This window comes from Cynocephalus volans, chromosome 11 (genome assembly GCF_027409185.1).
Source record: "Cynocephalus volans isolate mCynVol1 chromosome 11, mCynVol1.pri, whole genome shotgun sequence".
NCBI lineage: Eukaryota > Metazoa > Chordata > Mammalia > Dermoptera > Cynocephalidae > Cynocephalus > Cynocephalus volans.
The window spans coordinates 96675525-96696297 of NC_084470.1; the positions used below are offsets into that span (position 1 = coordinate 96675525).

At 49.7% G+C, this 20773-nt stretch overlaps 1 protein-coding gene across 2 annotated transcripts in view; it reads right to left on the reverse strand.

The window, feature by feature from the left end:
- Positions 1-217: 217 nt before the first annotated feature.
- The window catches only part of TRH (thyrotropin releasing hormone), a 28483-nt gene continuing 7927 nt past the window's right edge, over positions 218-20773 (reverse strand). Inside the window, exons 1-3 of one of the 2 annotated variants that reach the window (XM_063115328.1) lie at positions 3019-3098; positions 1745-1975; positions 218-1083 (exon numbers count right to left, since the gene is read on the reverse strand). In XM_063115328.1, coding sequence (XP_062971398.1) covers positions 575-1083; positions 1745-1967 — 732 coding nt within the window. In that variant the 5' untranslated portion in view covers positions 1968-1975; positions 3019-3098 and the 3' untranslated portion in view covers positions 218-574. Of the gene's footprint in view, positions 1084-1744; positions 1976-3018; positions 3099-20773 lie in introns of those variants that run through there. The other variant, XM_063115327.1, reaches the window with a different exon arrangement.

Below are 20773 nucleotides of genomic sequence, written 5' to 3' on the forward strand. Positions count from 1 at the left end.
CGTCCACAGCAGAGCACCACACGGTCTCTCCAACCTACATATGCTTCCTGCAGCAGAACACAACTGTGGGTCAGAGCTCTGCCCACCCTCAAAAGGACGCCCAAGAAGCAAAGGAGATCCTGGGACCTGGGGGTGGGGGAATTTACATGTGGCAAATCCTGCCACATGGAGCAAGGGAGGGAAGATGGATTTGGATGTCAAAGCTTCAATTCCACTCCCCTTCACTGGCTGCCCTCCCCAGAAGCACCCTGCCTTAGAAGACAGAGAAGGATCATCTCAGCCAGGGATAAGGAAGGGGCGCAGGCCTGTGGGAGTCGGGGAGTGAGGGACTCTGGGATCTGCCCCCTTGCCTGTGGAGCAAAGTGGGGTAAATAGGGGTCTTAACTTTTAGGCTGGCTTTCTCGTGTCCCTAAAGGAAGAGGGCAAGGCCAGGGGCTTGGGTGCTTGTGTGTACAGGGGGCTCAGGTTTACAGTCAGGGATCTAAGGAGTGGGGAAAGCAGGGGTTATGATGGGGTAGGACACAGGGCTCAAGACATTCTTAGATCCCAAACTTGACTTTATAGGAAACTGGGCTCACTCCTCCAGGGGCCCCGGGACCCAGGATGCCCGCCGCCCAGGGTGCTGCCGCTTTTCCTCAGCTCCATGGCTCCTGCTTAGGTCATCAAGGAGCCCCAGCAGGAGGTCAGCTTGACCACAGGCTCCTCGGGGCCCACACGGGCCTCCCAGGGCCCTCTTGCCAGGATGCTGGCGTTTCTCAGGCACCAGCAGCTCTCCCTCTCGCTCCAGTTCCTCTTCTTCCCAGCTTCTTCGGGCCTTGGGGTCCACCAGCCGTCTGCCTGGGTGCTGCCTCTTGGTGACAGCGTACCCAAGCCAGGGGGAGCGCCGGCCAGGGTGCTGCCGCTTGTGCTGGGTTACAGAGACTGACCATTTGACCCCATCCTCCCGTCGGCCAGGGTGCTGCCGTTTGTGGGGTCCCACAGCCTCCCCTTCTTCCTCCTCTTCAACTCCCTCTTCTGCCTCCTCCTCCCTTCTGCCTGGATGCTGATGCTTGAAGAGCCAGTCGGGTTGAAGGATCTGGGACTCTGGGAAAGGAAAGAGACCAGTCAGTGAGATATCCCATGACCTCTGCCCACTCTAGCCTTCCTCCCGGTCAACACAGATTTCCTGCAACACCCACCCTGAGTCATGGTCTTGCACCTACCTCTCAGGCCTCACAGACACACACACTCACACAGCGGTCAAAGGCATCGCCACTGGGTTCTAATCCCAGCTCTGCTACGTGACCATAAACAATTCTCTTAATCTCTCTGAGCCTCGGTTTTCTTCTGTGCAAGATGGTAATAACAGTATCTAATTAAGAGGTTGTTATGAGAGCAGTGTGATAGGGTGTTTGCAGTGCTTAGAACAGTGCTTGGCATGTAAGTACCTAGTAAATAGTAATTTAAACAGTCACACACAAAGAGACTCTCCCCCAGGTACACAGAATCTTCCACACTGGAGGTCTGCTCTCTGTGAAATACTCCCAGTGCTGAGATGGAAAAGGAATCTGATCCCCAGGAACGACCAACTCAAGTCCCTGCCGAGTGGCCAGTGAGAGTTTTGGGGTTTCTGAAAGGCAGGAAGCTGGATGACCAAGTCGCTTTCTCCTCTCTGCGTTCAGGTTTCCTCCAGCCCTCCCCACGGCCTCCCCTAGCCATGGACAACTAGGCCTCCCGCAGCCTCGGACACCCCCCACCCACTCACCTGAGTGCTCGCCCTGGTCCCCTGGAAGCCGTTGGAGGTCTTCGCGGAGGAGCAGGTGGAGGAGGCGCTCTGTCTGGTGCAAAAAGCCGTCCGGGCCGGGGTCCTCGGTGGCCATCCCGGCCTCCTGCTGGGCCGCTTCGGGCTGAGCTTGGCCTCCGGGAACACCGGTCAGGGTCAGGGTCAGGGTTGCTGCCAGGGCTAGCAGCAACCAAGGACTGTGCATCGCGGCGTCTGGGGTCAAGCGGACAGAGAGAGAGCTTGAGCGCGCCGAATCCCCGCCCGCCCGCTCCATCTCCTCCTTCCCTCTCCCAGCGGGTCCCCGAGGCCCGACGCGGGAGAACCAACCACGCACCTTCAACCACCCTCCCGAGAGCAGAATCACCTGCCACCTATGCGGGGTCGGGGACAACGAGGGGGATCTGCCTGGGCTCTGCGCCCACACCTGTCACCTCGAGGCGTGACACCCATCGAGGTGCTAACGTGCGCGCCCGCGCCCAGGTCTGCCCGCGCGAGCTGTGGAACCCCCAGAGCCTCCGCGCTCAGCGTCCCACGGGGCTGACCCGTCCGGGCTGTGACTGCCGGGGCGCAGCGCCTGGCCCGACGCGGGACGCTGACGCCGTGTTGCAGGTGAGATCCCTAAGGTTCCCATCGCCCCATTGTAATCCCAACTCTCCAGGGCCAACGTCCTTACTGCAACGCCGAGATCCCATTTCTAGCGTTAAGGTTCAGGTTCTGCAGCTCCAATTTCACTTGCAGCGCACAGGTTCTATTAGTAACGCTGCACTTCTGTGACTCTGCGAGCAACTGCACCTTAGCGCTAAAATCCTAGTTCCAACGCTAAACTCCTACTCTAGCGCTGAGATGCGGACTCTAACGACAAGATTAGATTCCAAAGCAAAACTTCTATCTCCAGCGTCCGAGTCGAGGCCCCAGCGCTCAGGCCGACGCCCCGAGTGCCGCGCTCCGCCCGCACGTCCCGGCGCGGTCCCGCAGCTGGGACCCGGGCAGCGCAGGACGGTAGCCCCCATTCGACCCCCGGCTCCCAGCGCCCCGGCAGGGGGCATGAGTGCCCCGCAGGGGACGCCGCAGCGTGCTGCGCCGTGCCTCCGTCGGGTCCCGGCCGCGCTCTGGAGACCCGGGCGCCCCGCAGCGCCCCCGCCTGGGCAGGGACCGCTCCCCGGAGGCGCTCCGGGACGGTAGCCGAGGCCGCGGAGGGCTGCGTTCCCGGTGCTCCCGGACGCCGCGTGCGGGCCGGAGGGTTTGGCGGCGGATACCTGCCGGCGGGCTCCGCGGGCCGCGTCTGGGTCCTGGGACTCGAGCTCTGGAGCCGCGCGTCGGGACTCCAGGAGCGCTCGCTGCACCCGGAGCCGGCGGCGCGATCCTCGGCGGGGCCGCTTCTTATACCGCGCGCTGCGGCGACGCGGGTGAAGTCAGAGCCGAGGGGTCGTGGCCGCGGGGGCAGGGGCGCTGACGGCAGCCGGCCCGCGGGACACGCCCGCCGGCTCCTCCGGAAACTGGGGCTGGGGCGGCGCGGCGGGAGGGGAAGCGAGGAGACTGGCGCAGGATGGGGTGTGCCGCGGGGGCGCTTCTGCACCCAGCTCCGGAGCAGGTGTGTTTTCTAGGAGAACACTCGTGGAGGGGGCAGAGAGAGACAGATCCTGAGAGAGGCACACGATTTAAAAGAGGCACCCGAGAGAGAGTAGGAGATGAGAGATGAGGACTGAGAGATACAGAAATACAGATATACAGACAGAAATACAGAGCAGACACACACAAAAAGAGACAGAAAGATTCAGAAAGACAGTCAAGGCAGAGAGAGAAAGAGAGAGGGACAAATGGGACCTGGCTGTGATCTTGACTGTGTCACCTCTGGCAAATGCCTCCCCTTCTCTGGGCCTCAATTTTCTCATCTGTGCAATGAGGCAGAGGGAGTTAGAATTCCAAACTGGTGGCCTGTGTGCCACAACCAGTTCGTGGACAGTTTTGTTTGACTCACAATGTTTTGAAAAAATCTGAACAACCGACATTTTAAAAACAGGAGAACTTAGGAAAAATTGGGACTTAACGGCTTCTGTTGGAAAATCTCTTGAAAAAGAGCCAGCCCTCATTTCCTCCTGGCAACAGCCAGTTGTAGCTGAGCCTGGCTGCTTCTCGTCACCACGCTCCCCATCACTCCCTAATGTCTCTCTCTGTGTGTTGACCAGTCACTGAGGAAGAACATTAGAGTTTGCAGCCCCTGGGCCGGAAGTCTGTTGGGATCCACCCCACCCAGGCAAAGAAGGGAATGGGATACAGGGAGGAGAAAGGCATAGATGCCAAAGAACCTGTCTGCTAGTTAGTCCTCAAAGTCCAAGCCTTCACGTGACACCTTGCAAGAGAACACTGCCACATCACAGTGCCACAGCCCTGGGTACAGCCTCCATCCTGAAACATTTAGAAGTTACCCTCTGTGTGCCAGGCTCTTTGGCGGGTCCCAGGCACACAGAAGTAAAACAAGCCCAGCCCTCAAGCAGTTCAGAAGCAGAAAGGGACACCAGCTTGGACATGCAGTTACTATGTAGGGTGACGTAGGTCTGGATGCAAGGCGCTGAGGCAGGGGAGCCGGAGCCAGAGCCTCTGAGTATGCTAGGAGACTTCCAGAAGGTTCACAGAGGGGCAGTGAGAGCCGCAACTAGAAGGATGAGAGAGAATTACCCAGGCTCACTTAGAGAGAACCCCATTTTGGGCGGAGGGAGCACATGGGTGAAGGATCTTCTCTCTACATTCTCGACACTACTCTGCTTCCACATACACTAGTTCTTCAGTCTCAAACTCCGAGTACTTGTGGTGTGCCCCAGGCCATGCCAGTGGTCTGGGAGGGATCACAAAGGCATTGCATATTATTCCTTCTCTTTGGGGCATCCCACTCTCCTGGGCTACAACCGGCTTGTGGGCAGTTTTGTTTGACTCAATGTTTTGAAAAATCTGAATAACCAACATTTTAAAACCAGGAGAACTTAGGAAAGAACTGGACTTATGGCTTCTGTTGAAAATCTCTTGAAAAAGAGCAGGCCCACATCTCCTTGCACCTTCTTATCGTGTGGCAAGAAAAATAAGGTAGGGACTATGGTCCCACTTCACAAACAGGGATACAGTGGCCTGGGGAGGCAAAGTGACTTTGAAGGTTAGAAGTGGAGGGAAATTTTTAAATCGCCAGGTAAAAAGTCCTTTCCTTGTTTTTAGATGAAGAAAGAGGTCTGGAGAGACAGCCTGATTTGGCTTCCCAACTTCCAGGCACAGTTTGTGCCTCCAGGGTCACATGGTTGGCTTGGGGCAAATTACAAACCTGGACCCCAGGCATGATCTCCCAACCACACTCCAAAATTTGAAGAATCACCACTCTGGCTAAGCACTAAATCAGACAGACATGTTGTCTTTCATATACAATGGTGATGCTGTAAATGGATACAACCTCTTTGGGTAGTAATTTGAAAATTTAACATATACATACCTTGCACAAGACAATTTTGTTTTTCAGAATTTATCCTACGGATAGTCCACCTGTGCATGAGGATGTGTACACAAGGGTACAGTGCAGCATGGGTTGTAGAAGCCAGAAGCGGAAACAGCCGGGTTGTCTGTCCATCAGGAGTGGGCTGCTCAAATCAACTAGGGCCCATCTGAAACTATATGGTACTATGCAGCCTTTGAAAGAATGAGGCAGTTCCATGTTCACTGATGTGGAATAAGCTCCAAGATATATTAAGTGAAAAAAGAAGAGTGGAGAACAGTGTGTATGTCATGCTACCATTTGTGGTATGGCACGGGAGAGGGACTGTTCTGCTCTTGTGTAGAGAAGAGGACACTGCAGAAGGGGACCTGGGGAACTGTGGAAGGGAAGGATGGGGGTTGCGGGTGAGGAGAAGCTTGCTTTTCACTGTCAGCCCATTGAATTTTTTCTCTGTGTAGCATTACCTATCCACAAACAAACAAAGAGCACCAAAACCCAAAACAATAGCAAACATCCCCTCTAATGTCCAAAAGGAGGCTGGCTAGTTAGCTCAGTTGGTTAGAACGCAGTCTTATAACACCAAGGTCACAGGTTCAGGTCCCTGTACTAGCCAGCTGCTAAATAAATAAATAAGGCTCAAAAGGAGTCATGAGCATGGATGGATAGAAAAGCTGCCTTGTGGAGGGCAAGATGGCTGGAACATCGCCCCTGGCAAGCCCATTCGCTGCTTTTCTGTAAGCAGGGATTTGAGTTGCCTGTGCAGAGGACAGTTCCTGGGAAGCTGGGGACGGATGAGGGGAGTTCCCATGCAGCCCAAGGAACTCAAGAGGATGGTACAGGCATCTGCGGTGTCCTCTGCAAGCTAACTCTCCCCTCCCTTCCTTCCTTCCTTCCTCACCAAATATTCAGAAGGTACCAGGACCTATTCTAGACCTTGGGGACTGTATTAACCATGTGTTTCTGATGCTTTGACATCTGGGGCCTTGCTCTTAGAGAGTAAACAACTCTCCTGGGAGCACCCCTTTCACATGCAAACTAGCCAGTCTCGAGCCCACCCCCTACCCCCTTCTTTAGGATGCTTTCACACTCAGAGTCACAATTGCCCTGCCTTAATAACTCCAGGGCCAGGTACCAGACAACTGGGGACAGCCCTTATGCCCCAAAACCTGCTGAAATGATCTCAAGTAGCCAATTCTATCCCTGTGTGCCCTGCTTCCCTGTTCCTTCCCACAGAAACCGCAATAAAGGCTTTTGCTCCGTCCCCCCCCCCAACCCCTTCCTGACCAACCCTGCTGCCGTGGCCCTCGCGTGGCCCTGAGGTGCTGTGCACCCACCTCCTGAGAACTGTGTGTAACAAATTACCTTTTCAATGGCAATTTTCTCCTGATCTGTTGATCTCACCAATACCTGAATAATGATAATACCTTTTAAAACAAAACCCAACAGGACAACAGCTCAGGACCCTGCTCTCTCTCTCTCATGGAGCTGAGAATCCAGCCATTAGGTTGCATATAGGAGGGTAGTTTCTTCCAATGGTTCTTGAAAAAATAGAATTAAAAGATAATACAAATCTTTCTGTGAACTTTTTGAAGTACTCTTGTGTTTTCCTAGCTCGCTTTTTTTTTCACTAATACAAATTGTGCTTGATTCTCAAGACTGTAGTTTCTTATCAGATTAATACAGCTATGCTTTTGAAAATGAATAATGGGCTAATCTAACGGTGAGTATGTACACTGTTTCTAACTCCCAGTGCCCCCCCCCCACATCTTCTTGTTGCAGTGAAACTGGGGACAGACCTCTGAATTCCCCTAGCTGTTTCCCTGACCCTTGTCAGAACAGGCCTTGGCTGGGAGAAGAGAGATATAGCAAAAGAAAAACAGCTATTAGCAAAATAGCAAAAAATCAACCAACCCAATGGGCTGGATTTCTCAGAGTAGCAGTAAAGGAGGATCGACTTGTACCCTAAGTTTGCTAATTGCAGCCACCCAGTAAACAGCTCCATGGCTTATAAACTAACTAACCTAACATTAACCAAAGGCCAGTTTCATATATAAGACTTCAAGCTTACTTTGATTTACTTAGAGCAGAACGATAAGTTCCAGATGCTTTCCATATTGACCCGTTAACTGTTTATGTAGAGGCTGAACCTCCCAACTTAAAATTCCTGGACCCTTGCAAATGGACCCAGGACCTGAAGGTTTGAAAACTGACAAAAACAGATCCATGGCTCCAGTCTGCTCGGACAGCCATCCCTCGAGATTCTTAACTCAATTTACAAAACCTCTTGGGAGTCCTTTCTGTGCCTCCAAAATATTTGTTTATGTGAAGGACACCGCAGAGTCCTATGGGCTTATTTCTGTTTAAATAGTTGAAAAATAGGGGTGCCTATTTATTAGGGTGTCTTGGTGCATGACACTCCTGTTTCAACTCATGACATCTCCAAATCCAAGCAAAGGACTAACAATTTAAAGCTGTTTTTTTGATCAAGAAGGGGAATCTTTACACCTAGAAGTTACCTGCCTAGGTACCAGCCAGATGGCATTGGATATACTTTACTGAGAATATTTGTGCCTTGGTTAGAAACGCTTAGCCTAGAGGCCATGGTTAGGAATTTATCAGTAACTCTAGGAATAATTGCTAATGAAACAGCTCAGGCTATGGCTACGCAACAAACTGAAATAAATTCCCTGGTGCAGGTAGTTTTGCACAATAGAATTGCCCTGGATTATATTCTATCTGAACAAGAAGGGTTTCATCTACAGAGCCCAGATTAAAAGAAATAGAGGACTGGTTTTCTTCTCTTGGATTCCATGGGGAATTCATTCTGTGCTTACAGGTATAATAAAATTGCAGCTTGCTATATTGTTGATTTTTCTTGTGTATGTCTTAACAAAATGTGTTTTGAATGCTATGGCAAGGCAATGGATAAAGGAACCAATGCTCTGATATTACAGAACTCAAGAATTCAGCCTGGGACAAGGAATATTTTGAACTGAATATGTCCAGATTTTACACCTTAAATCCTGATGCCTCTTTACCCCATTTCAGCACAAAGTAGCCAGAGTGGTCCCCGCCCACTTTCCCCTGAGGATTGAGATGTTATCAAGAGAAGAGGGGATTGAAACTGGGAGACAGACTCCTGATTTTCCCTGGCTCTTCCCTGGACCCCAGTCAGAACAGGCCTTGGCTGGGGTAAGAGGGAAGTAACAAAAGAAAAACTGCTTGATCAAGCTGATGGGCTGGATTCCTCAGAGTAGCAATAAAGTACAGTTAACAATAAGATAAGGGTAGAGTTGATTAGGCTAAGACTTGATTTGAAGGTCAGGATATTTGTTCCTTAAATGAATACCTGATGGCATAAGATAACATCTGTGATGCCAGTCTTGAGTTGCAATCTTGACCACCTGCAACTACAAGACTGCTTTGAAGCAGGCACAACCTGGACTCTAAGGCACCATGGAAAATATCAGTCAAGATGCCAGGATAGTGTGGACTTCACCCTGCACCACCAGTTCCCCACATAACTCCCTGGACCCCCACTCATGATTTTGCTCTATAAATACTTGTGATTTTCAGCCATCTGGGAGTCCGAGGTCTTAAAGCTCCTTCAGCTGCCACAGGCTCCTTTGACTGGCCATTCAAAATAAATGCTGATCTTTATCACTGCAAACTTGGGTGTGAGGGACTCTTTAGTCACTTTGGGGTGGTGGACGATGAACTTCCTCTTGGTTTGGTAACAGCAGAAGATGTATTGGGTCTCAGGGTGGGCTCTAATTTCCCAGACCCTGCCTCCCCTTAGTTCTTCTGTCTTTGTCTCTCTCAAAGCCTCTCCGCTCCCTATTCATCGATGTCCCACAGATATTTTAGAGTCTTTCTCAACCCTGAGCTGTAGAAGGGCCTGAAGCAGCTCTACCCAGCTTACCTTTTAATTTTGTTATGGTGGTTTATTTTTAAATTAATCTTATTTTGAGATAATTGTAGATTTACATGCAGTGTAAGAAATAATATGAAGAGATTGTAGGTACCCTCACCCACTTCTAATGGTGACATCTTCTACAACTATAGTATAATGTCACAAGCAAGACATTGACATTCATAGAATCTGCTGATCTTATTCAGATTTCCTCAATTTTACTCGGACTCTGTGTGTGTGTGTGTGTGTGTGTGTGTGTGTAGTTAGTTCTATGTAACTTTATCACATGTATAGGTTTGTATATCTACCATATGGTGGATTTTTAATTACAGAAAACGGTACCTGCTATATAGTCAATTTTTTCCTTTATCTTCTGCTTTTACCATCAAAATAATAAAGGTTCTCTCCTCACCAAGATCATTAAAATTATTTAAGACATTCCACTGAGAGGAGTCCATTTAGTGTCTGCCCTTTCTCCATAGACACTTTATCCAGAAGTCTCTCTAATCCAAATTCCCCCTTACACATTCCATTGGAGATTTTTGACCAAATGGAAAGGTTTGTTAGCGTAGAATCCACTGGAAATATTTTTCAGTTCTCATTTCAATTGCTGATTTGTTTTTTTATTCAACAATTATTTCCAGTGTATGTGCAGGTGTCAGGCATGGTTCTAGGCCTGGGGTATACAATAGGGGGTAGTACCAGTACCAGATAAGAGAAAGGTGGGAAGGGGTCAGATCTCATGTTGGTTTGTTGGCCCTGAAGAGTAAGGAGTTTGAATTTTATTCTCGAGTCAACGGGAAAAATACAGAGTTTAAAAGCAGGGGAGAGATCTGATCAGATGTAGTCTTTCAGACCATCCCTCTGGCTGCTTGGTGAATTATGAATGCACCATTGCTCCTTTAAGAAACTCTCCTGCCTCAGTTTCCCCCGTTCTGTTCACCCTCTCCTCTTGGGCTCTCACTCCGCTCTGCCGGCTTCTGAATGGTGTGTGCTCCACTTCGTTGATTCATTAGTTCATGTAATAAACATTCCCTGAGCAGCCCCTGTGTTGAGTTTTAGGGACACTGAGAGGATTCAGACAGGGACTCTCTTCTGAAGGTGTTAGCAGTCTGGGAGGAGAGACGGGTGCATTCACATAAATTACATTACAATGTGCCATGTGCTCAAAGGCCCCAAGGAGGGACCACCGATCCAACCTGAAGGGTCAAGGATGGCTTGTTGGGCGAGTCTTTGAGTTACCTTGGATGAAAGGGCATGTCAAGAGGCCTTCTCTGACCACCCTGGCTGAAATAGATGCCCATCACACTCTCTCTTCCTTCCCAGACTTTACCATTAGGTGCAATTGGGTACTTATTTATTTCCTTATTCCCTTGTTTATTTTCTGCCTTTCCCACCAGAACCTTAGCTCCATGAGGACAAAGACTTGGTCTGTCTTGTTCCCTGCTGTTTATCCAGTTCCTGGCACACAGCAGGCACTCAATAAAGATTTGTTGAGTGAATGAACGAATGAATACATGAATGACCGGACTCAGCCTGGAGGGAGCGAGCACAAGCTGCCTGGCCTGTCTTTTGTGCTGAGAGGAGCAAAGGGCAGCCTCCCTCCGTGATCTCTGGACATACACTAAGGAGACAAGATATTTATAAGAAAAAAAAAAAAATGCAGGGAGTGGTCTTAGAGACCTTCAGGCGAGAGCAATCAGAGAGAGCTTCTGGGAGGCAGAGGGGCAAAAGCCAGGCCCTAAAGGATGGGAAGAGTCAGGACAAGACGACGAGGCCAAGCTGTTGAGGACCTGCTTCCTCTCCCTCCCCTTCCTGAACAGTGATGCCTTGTCCCCTGCCTCACCTCCCTAGGGCAGGGAGGTCCAGAGATGGATCATGTCCAGGGGTTGAGGCAGCCCACTCCCTGTGAGACACTAGGCAGAGTCTGCCCCATCTGGGCTCAGAGTCCAAGCCAGCCTTCCACCCTCACAGTCTAGGTTGACAAGTGGAAGCCATGAGACCCCACAAACCCAGACCCCTGTGCCCCTTATAAGGTCCTACATTCATGCTGAGTGGCGAGTTGCCAGTCTTTTTGGGCCAGATTGTTTCCAAAGAGCAATCATCTGCCTAGCTAGAGCGTGCTTAGTGGAGCTTGTGCTTAGGAAGGGCACTGGGGGCTGCAGGAACACCATAAGCCCACAGGGCTAGCATGGAGCTGGGTGCACAGGAGGGACTTCTGGGAGTATTGTCTGATGCATTTAGCTAACACGGAACATGTGCTCATATGTATGGATGCCTGTGATTGTGCACATGTGTCTGCATCTTCACATGTACCCATGTGCATGTACATACACGAGTCTACGTCTGTATGGTGTGCATATGCACATCTATCTTTGTATGTGTGTACAGGTGTGGGATTGTGTATGCACATGCATAGATTCATGTCTATATGGCACACACATGCATGCGCACTTATGCTTTGCATGTACATGTACACGTGTGTATGCATGTGTGTGGGTCTATGTCTATATGATGTGCGTGTGCACATGTGTATTTGTGTCCAAGTATACTTGTACAGGTCAATGTATACATGTAGGCACATGAATCTGTGGCTTAGTTTGGGGCAGTGTCTCCAGTGTAGGGTCCAGTTGGTCAGTGGTGACCCCATCTAGTGAGGGAACATGGCTGTAGATCTAGTATTCTACACATGAATAGGACATCCTCTCTGCACCCTTCAAAACTTACCTGTTTGTACTTGTATTCTGTGTTCTCTGCTAGCTAATCTGGTAAGTCAACATGTGTTTGTATAACAGAGGGAATATTCCTAAAGACAGAGTTTGTGTTCTGCTGTCACAGAGCTTGGCACATTGTAGGTGCTGAGGAGAAGGTAAAATACTGGAGAGGGGAACAGACAAGAATTGTGAGGATGGGACCAACTCCTGGTGTCCTGAACACATCTTCTCCTTTAATTACACAGCCCTGCAGGGTCAGGACTACTCTGCCTGTTTAAAGAAACCAAGGCTCAGAGAGAGAAAATGACTTCTTCAAAGTCACACAGCCAGGGATTAGAGGAACTTGGATTTGAACTCAGATCTGTGTTATTCCAAAGCCTTTCCTGCTCGACCCCACTAGAAGGGAATATAGATGAAAAGAGCTAATGTGTTAAAATGGTGATGCATAAGGAAAATTTGTTTTTCCTTTTGAAAAATTCTCTGTTGTTTTGGTTACTTCTTCTCACTAAATTAAAGAAGCTTTTTAATAAAAGTATTTTGAAGGAATAAATACCTGAAGCCATCCTTTAACCCAGAATCTGATGTCCCAAAGGCCCATGATGAGTGCGACTCTGACTTTTGAAATACATATCATAGAGCTTGTCTTTGGGTCATCTCCAGAGGGCATATGCTAATTCCGATGAGGATGGAAACACTTTTCAGGTGGGCCACAGTGGGGCGGGGGCGGGTGATAGACGTCTTCCTGCCAGGAAGCCGACAGCACTGGTGGATCAGACACCTCGTCATCCATCAAGCCTGCCAGAGATAACAAGCCCCCTGCCCCTGCCATCGCTTCTCTTATTATGGGAGAGAAATGAAAACCAACTCCAAATCATCTTGGCCATTTAGGTATATTTATCTTGCTGTCAGCCATAAGCAGGCTCTATCCGGATGTTCCAGGCTAATTAGAGTTTGTCCTCAGAATACATGGAGTCTCCACCCTGAATATTGGAAGTGGGGGAGCAGGTATTACTATGCTAGTAACACTGAGTCATAAGTTGGGGTGACAACAGGTGGAGGAGGGGGGCCCAGCAGGCACTGATGGAGACTTTCGTTATGGCCCAAGGAGATGCCCACAGTCCCTATGGAGAGTCCAAGTATTCCTTTCCATTGCTCCATGAGAACCCATGTGTGCATCTGGAGTGCTGCAGTGCTCTGGCCACTTTATCCATCTTTGACCTCCAGTAAGCAGAAGGACCCTCTCCCCTTCTGGGGACTTGCCTTATAACATCGAGTGGAGTCCTGGTAGGGCACCAGCTATACTGTCTCACTTCCCAGTGCCAAAGGGTTGGCACATAATCCAAGCTTGCCCTGTAGAACCCTCTCTTTCTTGGGACCTAGACTCCTGAATGGAGGAGTCTAGGGTGACATTCACACTGCAGCAGTGACAGCACTGGGACAGATGGTTAAGTCCTTGCTGCCTGGCTGGACCCTTGCAGGGCCCTGTTTGGGTCCGAAGCCTGACCCTTTTTGGCCTTCCTGCTGAGTGATAAACTCCTGTTTTCAGCTACGCTAGCTAGAGTTGGGTTCTGTTGTTCGTAATCCTGACTGATAAGGCCTCCTGCTCTGTACCGGGAATTCGGGAGAGCTGTAGATCTAAATCCTGGCCATGATTTCAGGAAAGAGAGATCGAGGTAGGGAAGGGGTTGGAAGCAGAGTGCTGAGCACTGGGAAGGGCAAGAGGATACAGTTGGGTCAAATGAACATCAAGGACAACAAGAAAAAAAAGAGCCCCACTTAGGGGCCCACAGGTGTACCAGAAATTTTCTCTACGTGATCGCAAACAATTGTCACAAGAAACTTGAGAGAAAGTCTTACTCCCATTTGTATAGGTGGCTATTGTTTTTGTCTGCTTGGCCTCCAGTCCCCCTTCTTCTTGTGACAGGATTTAGGAGGTTTGAGACAGAGAACCACCCTCCCTGCCTTTGGGCCTGTTGGTTTCTGTGGGGCTGCCACCACTTTGGGAGCCTTGTGACCAAGACCTGGACAATCAGAGCATGAATGTCCCCCGTTGCAGGGACTGGTTCAAGGACAGAGTATGGCCAAGCCGGCCCAATGAGATACAAACTTGAGTTTTTTGCTGAAACTACGTGAGAAGAAGTATTCTTTACGTGGTGGGGTTGTGGGGTATAAGTTCAGAATTGCTGGGAGACATTTTTGCCACCTCATGGGAAGATCTGCTTGTGAATGATGCTCCCACAAAGTTAATTGAACCAAGGAGTGTAACTGATTTTCCATGACATTGTTTGAACATATCACTGGACTCTTTAGTGACAGGAGTTGATAAATTCTTTTTTTTGTTCAAGTCAGCTTGAGCTGCGCTTTCTGTCACTTGCAACCTAATGACTAATAGATGAAACTCAAGGAAGTGAAGGGTTCCCAGGGCTGGGCAATAGCTTATTCAATGCCAAGGCAGGGAAGAGGAGCCACATGGCACCAAAGCAAGTGCCCCAGGCTTGGCCTCTGCCTCAAACTGTGAAGGCCTGTGCTCAAGCACCAGCTCTGCCCCTGATTCACTGGGGGCCTTAGGGACATCTCTTAACATGTCTAGGGCTCAGTTTTCTCTTCTGTAAAAGGAGGATGATGATAATAATTAAATAATGACAAAAATAAACAAATTTTCAGCCAGTGCTAATTGGTTACTACATTCTAGTCCTTATGCAGTGTTTTTCATGTATTGCTTCATTAAATCCTCATAAAAATTGAATGCTATAAGCATTACAGTTATTCCCACTTTACAGATGAGCCAGGTAAGACCCAGAAGGTTGGGCAAGTTGCCCAAAGTCACCAGGTGGAAGACCAAGTCTTTGGCTTAACCACCATGTTACACACCCTCTCAGATACTGAAAGTATAGCTGGCCAGGAGGAGCCGGATGTAGGGAGCTTTGTCCTGCCTCCTGGCTCACTAAGTCCCAGCCACTTTTTTTTAACTATTCTGCACCTTATAGGGGGAGCTCCAATTCTACCTGAGAAGGCTTCCTCTTGGGGAAGTGACCCAAAGTCTCTTGAGTCTCTGGGAGACAAATCAAGGTCAAGGCCAGGGTTGTGTGACTCAGCCTAGCCCCTGTAAACAACCTCTGACCTGGACTTTTACAAGATGGTCATTTCCCTGGTCTCATCCACATGTGGCCAAAAGGAGGCCAGGAAGCTTTTAAGGATAATAACACTTTAGGTGACTGAGTGAATGAATGGATGAGTGAGTCAAGGGGTAAATACACAAGTGAGTATATCTATCAATGAGCGAGTGAGTGAGTGAGTGAGTGAGTGAGTGAGAAAGACAGAACAAACTTGTTCCCTGCCCCAGGGAACTCACAGGGCAGCTGGGAGACAAGACAAAAATCAGCAGAAACAACTAGATAACAACTATGTGGCAAGACACATAGCACTGATGATGTGCTTTGTGGGAAGATGTCTCTATGGACAAGAGATGTTCAGTCAAGCTTAAAGCATGAGGTGAGGCTAAGCAGAGCTCTGAGTGATGGTTAACATTGGAAAAGCTGGAGAAGAAGGGGCAGGGAATTCAGGAGAGGGCACAGTGTGCAGGTCAGGGGTGGGAGGGAACTGGCCAAGGGCAGAAGATTCCTGCCCTCTCTGCAGACCCACTTAACCCTCATTATTTCTGATGCCTGTATCAGCACCTGTGGGTGTAGATCTTGCAGGTGTAGATCTAGGGCATGGATACTTGGGGGAGAAATCACAAGGAATGGCTGCTCTTAACTCTGGCCCATAGCTGAGACAAAAAGGTGGGGCTAGAGACATCCATCACAAGCATCCTGGGGTTGGCCATGCCAAAAGCCGAAGCTGGGCACATCTCCAGGGCTACTCCAAGGGCCCAACTGGCTACAGAAAATGGCTTTTCCTTTATTGGTTTCGAAGCCAGAGAGCAATTCAAGAGTCATGAATGATGCTCAGACAAGCAAGGGCTTCTGAGGAGAGGGCGGGGCCGCAGGGAGGACTCTAGAATCTCGCTGACCTGGTTTTCACTCCTAGGCCCACCACTACCTTGCTGTATGACTGTGGGCAAGTAACACCACCTCTCTGAGTCTTGGGTTCCTCATCTGTCCAACAGGAGTAGTAAAATGTAACTCACAGAGCCGTTGCAAGGAAATGTGGACTGTGCCTAGCCTGGTATTTGCCTGGAACAGAATAGATACGTGGTAAATGACAGTTCTTTATTTTCTGGCTTTTCCCCATTGGACACTTTTGTCATCAGAAAAAATATAGTTAATTTTTTTAAAAAATTGAAAACAGTAATAGTGTGTCTGCTTATGGTCTGAGGAAAAAGAGTGTATTATTGACCAGGGTCCTGCTAGGAAATAGATGGCATCCTCAAACTGGATAGTTTGAGGATAACTTAATAAGAGGACTGTTTATAAAAGTGAGCAGAGTACACAAGGGATAGAGCAGAACCCAGGGAGGGTAAGAGGAGGCCTGTTAGCACCTCTGAGCTGAGGGGGCCGGGGAGGCAGCATTAACAGAACCCAGAGAAAAGGGGGCTGTATGGAGATGGACTTGACAGGAGCTGTAACCTTCCGTTGAAGGACCCCACAGAGACAGAACCAGGGGATTAAATACCTCTCTCTTTCCTCCTGCCCTCTGATCAACTTCTAGGGTCCCCAATGGCCAAACCCAACAGAAGCCAAGGGCCGAGGAGCCATTGATAAAGGCTGGCTTCCCAGGCTGGGGGCAGGTGGCGGAGTGGATCCGGAGGGTCAGATGGAGAGATCCTGCACAAGTGGGTTCTGAATTCCGCGTTGATAATACACTTGAAGCCCCTTCCCCATAAACATGCTCTCAAGCCCTCCTCTTCCAAAACCTAGGGCTAGCCAATATTAATCACAGCCAGCATTTCACAAAGCAGAGAGAGGAAGGCAGTCAGGACAAAGTCCTGATGAAGGATAAGCTTGGCTTTATCAAGGACACAGCCTGAGGGTGGGGACAGGACATCGGTGCGCCATCTGCTTTGGGGGGACAGGCGTGGCCGGACGCCATGAGGCAGCACTGAGGAAGGACCTCACACAGCAGGCGCCCTGTGATTAACGAGCCACTGGGACCCGAGAGGTGGGGAAATTAAAATAAATTAAAAAAGAAAGTTCAATAAATTCTGGCTGAGTCGCGCAGACGGATCTGCTCCCCACCCTGTCACTGAGAGTCATTTTTTAGTGGATATCCGGAGAAGGTCTCAAACAGATTTACTGCAGCTGTCGGGATGGTAAGGGCTGGGGCTTCAAGCGCCCTTTACGAAATCATGACAATTTCACTTCTGGGCCTGGGGTAGAGGGCTAAGTGTTGAGCTGCCTTGGCCAGGTCAGAGCACCAGGCTGCTCCATGCTGGGGACAGAGGCCAGGGTCACCATCTCCTAAGGTGGGACAGAATAGGCAGGGAGGTGGAGTAGGGGATAGAGAAGATGTCACTTATTCTTCATACACAAAGACTAATTCAGGAATTCAGACACACCCACAAGAACACAGAGACATAGAGACACACAGGAATACACAAGAAGGATACACATGGACACACAGATTCACAGATGAGACACATTCAGAGACACATATGGGGACCCAGACACACACAAGGAATTATATGAGGGTACAATGACACAGATACAGACCCATAGGAACACACAATAGAGACAGAATCATTTATACACAAAGACACAAGAACATGCAGAGAACCCCAGATATGCCCAAATATACAGGCAGTCCCACATACCCAGGTGCAAAATACACACACATGCACACACCCCTCTCAGGAAGGACTCCCAGAGAAGGCAAAGAGCCCCTTTGCTGAACAGGTGGGAGCTGTGTGGCTTTAGACTAGGCTCTTACCTAACCTCTCTGAACTCAGGGGCCTCATCTGAGAATGGGAACCATAATCCCTACCCGAGTTGCTCTGAGGGCTGAGTGGGATGATGACATCAATATCAAATGAAGGGCTCAACAGGCAGGGAACCCAAGGTCTGCTGGTTCCCCAAGAGCAAAAAGGGAAGGCAAGTCCATACACAGCATAATGGACTATATCTTAAACAAAAGAACGTCAGTGGTCCATGAGGGGCTATCCCAGGACAGACACTTGAGTCACAGCTGTGGAGCAGTGGTCAAGTCCAAGCACAGCCACACCTGCACTCACTGACCCTGACCCCAGTACTCGGTCTCCAGGCTCAGCATTCACGGACTTTTGTGGTCAAGCACCCCAACCCCACCCGGCATCATCACCTCCGCTCTCTTTTCCAACATCTCAGCTTCGATTTTACAGTTTCCTCACTTCCCAAGACATGTCACGTTGTTCCTGCCACCAGCCTTTGGCTTTGTGTCTCTCTCAGCTGGGATGCCTACCTTCTCCCTCTGCCTCTACAAATCATATCCCTCTTTCCCCAGCTTGAGTCCTGCTTGTCTAGAAAGCCCTTTCTGACACCAGTGACCTCTCTCTGTCCTGCTCTGAAATGACTTTTCATTTTCTTCCTCCACACCTGAGGCTTGGAGAGGTGAAGTGACTTGCTCAGGGTCACATATCTCAAAAGGGAAAGAGCTGGGATTCGAACTAAGTTCTCTCTGACCCCAAAGCCTGGTCTCTTTCTGCTACACTCTCTAAGGTTCAGAGTTCAGGGGCCACATTTCATGCACATGTAAGTTGCTCCCATCCTTCCCTATTATAGGCAACGCTGCAGTGAACATCTTCACATTTTAGATTCTGTCTTTAGCATGAATTCTCGGGAATGTAATCAATGGTCAAGGTGTGAGAGTGCTCACTCATTCAACAGATATTTCTTGTCACTTCCATTTTTAGCACTCTGATCTGTGTCACCATTGCTCACCTGGATGTCTATGGAGGCCTTTTAACTGGACACACTGCCTCCCCTCTTCCTCCTGTGGTATATTGAAAATTAGTCTGAGTTCACCCCTTCCTGCAGCACACCCTTGTAAGACCTTGCCATGGATGGAATGACTTTCTCTGCCCCTTAACTTTGGCCTTGGCCATTGACTTGCATTGGCCAATAGAACGTAGCATAACTGGGCCAGTTCCCACTAGGGACTTGGGATTGCTTTCACGTGCCCTCTTGGGCTTCTGCCATTGGCATTGGTCTTGGCTCACCTGCTGCTGCTGGGAGAGGGATGACAGACATGGAGCAGAGCCACTGTAGGGATGCTGGTCAGAACTCACTTCATCCTCATGGCCTTCAGAGCTCTGGCTTCAATAGCTATAATCTTTTTTCTGCACAGGTTACTTAGCAACCAAGAAAGGAAAAGGAACAGAATGCTATGCTTGTGTAAGATAAAGAGAACAACACCAGCAACCCCAAGGATCACCCTCGCAGGTGACTGAGAGGAGCCTGGGAATCTTGCACTTGCACAGCCTTTTGCTCTTTGGCGTAGCTCCCCTTTTGTCCCAAAGTCCCTTACAAGCTTCAGCTCTTTCCCCATCATGGCCACCCACCAGGGTTGCAAAGAAAGCAGCTTCATAGCACCCAGATTGATACTCTGCCCAATCTGTTCGCTGTAATTAACTCACCTGTCAATCATAATAATAAACTCCTTGTAAACCATATGGAATGGCCTGCTTTGTTCTTCGGTCTTAAGATGACTTCTCAGTTTGGTGGGCATTATACTTCTAGCCCCACACTCAGTCACCCCAAATTATCTGCAGGCCTATGAGAATGAATGATCATTGTTTTAAGCCACTGAGTTTTGGGTGGCTTGTTATACACCATTATTGCGGAATAGTGAATAGATCCAATCTATTCTCCACACAGTGCAGGATTATCTCTTTAACCTTTACTTTTACAATTTGTGATTTGTGTGCTGTTACCTTTTACCATTAATCTGCCTGCCCACACCAAAGCCTTGCCACTTCATGCCCAAGGACCTTAGGAACAAGCTGATAAGAATACAGGAAGCAGAGGTGGCTGATCAGGCCACAACATGCCCAGATCTGTTCCAGCTCAGAGGGGTGACCAAGGCCAAGGTGGCCCACACAGAGGAGGTAAAGGAAGCCTAAAATCCTTACTGAAAGGAGAAGAGAAAGAGCCAGTCCCAAACACTTGCCATATCTCATTTCTGCCTCCCACATAGCTCACCATGGGCCTCACTATTCCCATTCCATCCTTGAGGAAACTGAGGCTCAAAGAAGTGAAACGACCTGTCCAGGTTTGCATGGTTAGGGCATAGCAGTAGTGGGTTCAGGACCCTGGCCAGTCAGTTGCCAAAGTAGTTCCTGCTCTGTGTGCCTTGCCTGGCCTGATTCTAGGCTGTCAGAGGAGACCTTTCCCCATGACCACCCTTCTACCTCTGTTGGCCCACAGATATGGCTACTTGCTATGTGACCTCAGACAAGCCATGTCTCCTCTCTGGGCCACTAGATTATAAACTCTGTGAGGGCAGGGACTTTCTTTTGTTTACTGCTCTATCCCTTCACCTGAAACAGAGCCTGGTACTTAACAGGAACTGAATGAATGAAGGTCTAGGTCCCCATCCAGGTCCTCCCGTCAGAGGGGGCAGTATGAGCAGCAAGTCTCCAGCTCTGGGCAGATGGGGGTGGAGGTAGAGGGTGAGAGAAGCCAAGTTTTGGCTGTTTTATTCTTTGTCTGAGTTAGGTCCCTGCTGAGCTGTCCTTGGACAGGAGGGAGGCGGATGCGGCAGGCCCCTGTAATGAGCAGAGAGCTCACCCAGGCAGGGCTGGTCATTGATCACCTGGCTCTCCGCTCCCTCCAGCAGCAAGGGAGGAGGGAGGGGAGTACATGTGTCCCCAGGAGCTGCATGCAAGTGTCCAGGCCTCAGCATGACCCTGGAGTGGAGACAGAGGGGTGGCAAGAGAGGTGGCCAGGGGCCCACCAGCTGCACTCAGCCGTGAAGGAGGGTGGCAGTGGCTCACGTGG